The sequence below is a fragment of the Triticum dicoccoides genome, chromosome 5A, assembly GCF_002162155.2.
Source record: "Triticum dicoccoides isolate Atlit2015 ecotype Zavitan chromosome 5A, WEW_v2.0, whole genome shotgun sequence".
Classification (NCBI taxonomy): domain Eukaryota; kingdom Viridiplantae; phylum Streptophyta; class Magnoliopsida; order Poales; family Poaceae; genus Triticum; species Triticum dicoccoides.
Genome location: NC_041388.1, coordinates 598706367 through 598712534, shown reverse-complemented (window position 1 = coordinate 598712534; position 6168 = coordinate 598706367). Strand labels below are relative to the sequence as shown.

General features: G+C 48.0%; 1 protein-coding gene across 2 annotated transcripts; it reads right to left on the bottom strand.

The window, feature by feature from the left end:
• Positions 1–870: 870 nt before the first annotated feature.
• On the bottom strand, positions 871–3553 carry LOC119303224 (transcription factor bHLH113-like). 2 transcript variants are annotated; one of them, XM_037580328.1, is made up of 7 exons: positions 3350–3553; positions 2779–3255; positions 2490–2564; positions 2274–2339; positions 1663–1728; positions 1400–1459; positions 871–1283 (listed from the first exon to the last, which is right to left on the bottom strand). In XM_037580328.1, the coding sequence occupies exons 2-7, from the start codon at positions 3238–3240 to the stop codon at positions 1068–1070; spliced, it is 945 nt and encodes a 314-aa protein (XP_037436225.1). In that variant the 5' UTR covers positions 3241–3255; positions 3350–3553; the 3' UTR covers positions 871–1067. The 2 variants fall into 2 exon arrangements, with proteins under 2 accessions (XP_037436225.1, XP_037436226.1); XM_037580329.1 differs by having other exon boundaries at positions 3354–3553.
• Between the last annotated feature and the right edge of the window lie 2615 nt (positions 3554–6168).

The following is a 6168-nucleotide window of genomic DNA, read 5'->3' as shown; positions in this document are numbered from 1 at the left end:
GGCATATATGGACGAACATGATAACTTGTTTGCCTATTATTTTCATTATGTAATAGGTAGATATGTCAAAAATTAATGAAAAACTAGCAAGAGGCCCATGCGTTGCACGGAACATTAAGATGCATTTGTACGAGTTGTTTTATCTTATGGGAGACGAAGATGAATGAGGGAGACCTTATCTGCAAATGTGGAGAGGGGTGCGGATATCCTTTTACAAAATTGTCATAGTTTGCTTTCTATTTGTCAGATGTAGATCGGACGGTCTATATTGCAGGACGGCAGACACACCATCATCACCAACTCGTTTTTTTATACAGTGAAAAATATACGTTTTCACCTAGTTGAATGGCTGGCGCACCGCCTACTCTCCGGCAGACACTCGGTGACGCTGATTCGGTGACTAGCCGTGGAGTTGCCCTCCTTCAGAAAAAAAATGCAGATAGTGTGGGAGGGATGGCACATTGTGCAAGGTCCTGCTTCCAAGACAGACGCATGATACCAGGAACAAGACAGCATATCGATATTCATGATCTGACGGAGCGTATCCCCGATGCAGACCACGGATACCGGAGCCTGTCGTCGCACCGCTCCCCTCCCTAGCATCAACTCACTCAGACACAAGCTCTAGACTAGACGTCTAGCAACACGCCCACGCGCACCAAGTTAAACACAGATATCAAAGCCTGCCGTCCGTCCGTCCACAATCCTTTGGACAAGCACTGCCTGTGGTGACAGCACGGAGCCATTCGTGGCATCGTGTCCAAGTGAGCATCTCGGCCACATCAAACCTTGGTGAGTCTTTCGACGCTGAACACAAGTTGGAATTTGGAGCAGCAGCGTTGCTACAAAAACGTCGGAAACACCGCTGCATCTGCACACTTGGTTCGAGCCACCTTTATGCCGGAACATGGTTACATGGATCACGGCCACGGCCCGTGCGCCTACAGAAACCCTCCAAAAAAGAAGCTCACGGAGTCCTACCGGTACCGCGGATTAACCCTGAGGAGTCTACCTGAAAGTACTCTAGAGTAAACCAAGCTAAAGCTGTAAATTTAACCGGAGCTAAGCTAGGCCAGCTGCCTAGGATGATGATCCCTATCCCCGCGAAGCATCCCAGCAGCGACCGCGTACTCCTCCTCCGCCGTGGCCGGCATGCCCATCGCCGGCACCGACGACCAGACGTCGGCGCCGTTGGCATTGCCGCCGGCGACGTGGTCGGTGCAGGAGACCGGCACGAGGCACAGCCCCCGGCTCCTCAGGTCGTTCGGCGCCCGCGGCTCCTCCTGCTCACCGTAGCACATAAAACCACACGTCAGACCAGGTCACGTACGCATAACCAGACAGCGACGGGACACAAAGCGCCGCGGTAAAACTCTGACTGATGGCGCCGGCGGCTTACCGGGAGCGGGGCGGGGGAAGGTGGCGGTGGCAGGCGCTGCATGTACGGCGAGCTGAGGACCTGACACGGGCCAGGAAGAAAGGCGACGACGACAGTGTTAGCATGCATGCGGTGCAGGCGCGGTACACCGTACACGCACTGCGAGAGCTACGCCCTAGCTAGGTCTCGGCGTGTGTACGTACGTACACAGCGCTGCCGAGTAGAGAGACACTAGACTGGGCCGGCTGTCGCAGCGGTTTGATTTTTAATAATAGTGGACGTACCTGAACCTGGTCGTGCAGGAAGCGTATGTAGCCGAGCGCCTCGTGCAGGACGGAGGCCGTGTCGGTCTGCATCGGCATCGGCAGGTCAGGTTAGGTGGGTCAATGCAGCAGCAGCAGTTCGTATCCACCCGTCAGTCAATGGGTCAAAAAGTAGGAGAGACAGCAGCTTCAATGACCCATAGTCTGCCTTAATTACCGTCCTATCAGTCTAACATGCAAAAGGAAACTACAGTGATGTAATGTTAACAATGTGTGTGTGTCAGCCTGTGGATCTTTGACTACTTGGATCTGCGACTGTAGTCTACATCGTTCCAGCATGCAAAGTTGCAAGTAAGTAAGAGGAAATCACAGTCTACAGTGATGTATGTTAAGGCAGACTATGGGTGTCAGCCTACGGCTCTTTGACCAGTTGATTCATCATCTGCGTGAGTTTTTACGGCAAGAAACGCAGATTTTATCGCGGGTAGTTTCAGCCGTTGCACGGGGATGGCAAGGCAGGCGAGGCAGGCACGTACAGCAGGGAGGGAGGAGAGAGATGATAAAGAGCGTATCGCCAAAAGCGAAAGGCTTTGCCAGCTTTTGCGATCTCCTTTTTCACTGTCTTTCTTTACCTTCCCGAACGGAGAAACCAGCTGCTGCAGCGCCAGGATCCTCTCCCCGAGCCGCTCCTTCCTCGCCTGCACACACCACAACACAACCAAGCAAAGTTTTTACTTTTCATCTTCGTTTTTTCACCGGATGATGAACCCAACTCGTTCATCAAAACATTAACCATGCTGTCTTTGGTTAAATTGATGTGTTTATTAGTGGAGGAAAGAAGCACTCACCCTGGGCCTCTTGTTCGAGGAAGCGGCGGGTGGAGCAGCCTTTCTCTGATCGCCGCTGCTTCTTGATCCTCTCTTCTGAAGAAGTAGAAGAAACAACATATCCATCAGTAATAAGTTAACTTAATCGTGCAAGAAAGATCCAAAATACTTGCAGCAACAACCGGTCAACCCTCGATTAATCTTGCAAGAAAACGGCAGAAACATTCGCCGGAAATCAACACCAAATGACAATGCAAACATCGACTCGGAGTTGCATTGGGAGAGCTCGTAGCGCACATGGTATACGCACCTTGGTCGGCTGTGGCTTGGAGGTGGAGATGACCGAGGCGGCGGTGGCGGTGGGCGAGGACGACATGGAGGAGATGGAGGAGGAGCAGTCGGTGGTCGGGCTGGACTTCTGCGGGGCAGCCACTGGGATCGCGGGACCGCCGGCGCCGTAGTAGTAGTACTGGAACCCGAAGACGTCGCCGCCTCCGTGGTACTGCTGCTCCGCCCGGCCGCCGAACCTGAGGACGTGGTGGTACGGCGCCGCCGGAGGAGGCTGCAGGTAGGAGGCGCAGGTGGGAGAAGCGACCGCATGAGTGCTGGCGCTGGCGCTGGTGGTGGTGGAGATGGCGGCGGAGGAGGACGGCGAGAGGCAGAGGAAGTAGTCGGCCATGGCCTCCTCCCCGAGGCCGAGCATGTCCATGTACCCCCTCCCTCCTCCCCCACCTCCTCCGGCCTCCGCCATGACCTCCTCCTCCTTCACCATGATCTCCAGCTCGCGCTGGCGCACCACGAGCAAGACACGCAAGAGATTATGAGCACAGGGAGTAACAAACAAACAAGAGGATTAATCGAGGAAGATTGGCGCGCCGTACCAACCAGATTGGGTGTCTTGTTGCTGCTGGGCTCTGATCAAAGAGGTTTCGCGCCTTCCGCCGCTGCCGCGCTCTGGGAGCTCTGCGCGCGTCCAGAGTTCAGACCTCCTCGCGCACACGCCAGCTTAAAAACGCTTCCACTTCTGAGCGTGGGGAGAGAGGGGAGTGAGACGGAGGAGGATGTGGGAGTGGACCATGGTCTCGCTGTCTGGCTTCTCTCCTCCTTTCTCTTTCTCTATGTAGAGGCCGAGGCCAGTGTACAAGTAGAGTACGACCGACCGAGAGGACGGGCGGCTTTGTGATGCGGTGCCAGAGGCACATACCAAACCAAGATTTGGAGAATCAATGCACTGGCCGTATAAAGCTGTGTGTTCTTTCCCAGTACCACTGTGCAGTGTGTTGGTTGTGTCGAGTCAAACTTTACAGGCTTTGACCAAACTCGTGTAAAAAATATATCAACATCTTGCAGTGTGTTGGTTGTGTCGAGTCAAACTTTACAGGCTTTGACCAAATTCGTGTAAAAAATATCAACATCTACAATAGCAAATATACATAATATGAAGCTACATTCCAAGATGAATCTGAAGATATCTCTTTGGCCTTGTAAATATTGATATATTTTTTAATAAGTTTGATCAAAATAAAGATAATTTGATTTCAGAAAAAAATCATATGCGGACTATAAAGAAACGGAGGAAGTATCTAACCATTTCGAAGAAAGAAAAATGAATATGTATCTACCATCCAGAAGTTGTTAAGATAGCTCGAAACAGATTAAAGGCTGGCCTGGTTGTAAACATCGCTTCCTCGGTTTGGCTCGGAATGGCAATCATCAATTGGGTGTTTTACCTGGTTTCTTTGACAAAAGCACCAATATATTCATTCCTAAACGGGACTATAACATCTACTACAAGGCTAAAATTGCAAATATTTATCTAGATAATACGAAATTAGCACTACTAACTCCGATAAGCACTTCCCTTGACCCACCGGCGCCGACGAGGGTTTCTTTGCGTTTCGCCAACCGCTACGGCGACTGAAGGGGTGGGGAACCCTAGAGCTATGTTTCATTTCCGTGTCTCATAGAGTCTTTGAGTTCTCTGTTGCCTGCGGAATTTTGCCGGCGACAAGGATGGGAATAGTGGATGCTTGTCTTTCTTCATGTCAATGTCCTTCATCAGAGTATTGTTGACGAGTTGGAGGGTGATGCCGATCGTGGGCCATTCTGTTTGTCATGATTAGTGTTTGTCCATGGTGACGGCGGCCTGCGGATGGGTTGGCGTTGCCACACATTTTTATACTCCGGTTCATCAATGTCGTCTGATGAAGATGCGGCTTCGTCGGGGAACTTGTGACATGTGAAATGTGTCTAACTGGAATTGGAAGTATCTTATGACCGTCATTGGTGCTCGATTCTTTGGGGTGGGGATATATCCATAGTGCCATCATCAAGATATCTTGATCCACATCAACATCTTTTTTACTATTGATTTCTTTAAACTTTGAGGTTTTAACAAGGTTGCTACAATAAGACGGAGAGCCAGAGGCAGGAACAAGCCATTGCTTCAAAACCAGAATAACACTAACCCATCATCACTAATCGACCCGGAGCCATCGATGAGAGATGAAACTCGTTACTAACCAGCTGTCTCGCGCGCGCAGGGAATTGACAACCCTCTTACCTTCGTTGGGTGCAAGCATTTGCATTGTGTGTGTGCAGGTACCGTTCACGTTTTTTGCGTGTCGTCTCCTTCTGTTTCGATAAACCTTGGTTCTTAACTGAGAGAAATAATATCCGCTACTATACTACATCACTCCTCCTCTTCGGATAATCCCAACACCTATCACAAGTATCGGAAGAATTTCTCGCGCCGTTGCCGGGGAGGCTTCACCAAACAAACCAGGTTCCTTTGCTCACATTTATCAATTTACTTGTTTTACTTTCTTTGTCATTTGCCTTCTCTTTTTCATCCCTCCTTCTCTAAAAAATTAAAAATACCAAAAATATTTGTATTGCTATCTTTGGTAGAATTGCTATCATGTCTGATCTTAAAGAAGTTATTGTTGAAGGTGCTAGTGAAGATAGTCCTAGTGAAACTCATGAGGAAGAACCTGAATTACCCAATCTTGATAATGAACCTCATGATAAAGAATCTACGTTTATTTGGAAAACCAAAACTTTGGTGTTGGGAGCGGGAATATTATTGGAAAGAATGTTATTCAGGAATTCTTTACTTGTACGGGAGTCATACCGTCCATTGGTAGATCTATTCTTGAAAGAACAAATAGTTATGTGGATGGTATTGTTATGCTTGTGGTTAAACTTGAAAGATTTTTTTGCATATTCATCAAATCTTACAAAGAATGCTTTTCGAGCTTCCTAATATCCATGATCCTAGAGCTAAAAGTTAGGCACTTTTGTCCCCATGAATGAATTTGATTATATAATCCAAGAATTTAGAGACATCTTTGTCTTCTATAAAATAAATTTTGAACATCCCCCTATAAAAAAAATTCATCAAGATGCTATGCGTACGATGGAATTTAAAGATTGCCATGCTTTTGGTGAGAATGCTAGAAAGAAAGTGTTGTAGTTGGATTTACTCCAAAAATTGTTTATAATACTTATGATAAATTTGGATGGATTGTTAATGGGATTAATGAAGAATTTAATGATTAGTGGGTTGAAAATATCGCTAGAGATCCTATTGATGATGAAATTTCTATCTTATACAAAGATCTTTATGGAGATGATCCAATTCCCCAAGAGTTTGAAGTTATGAATGTTAAAATAACTAAATATTGTCTCTTTAATCATT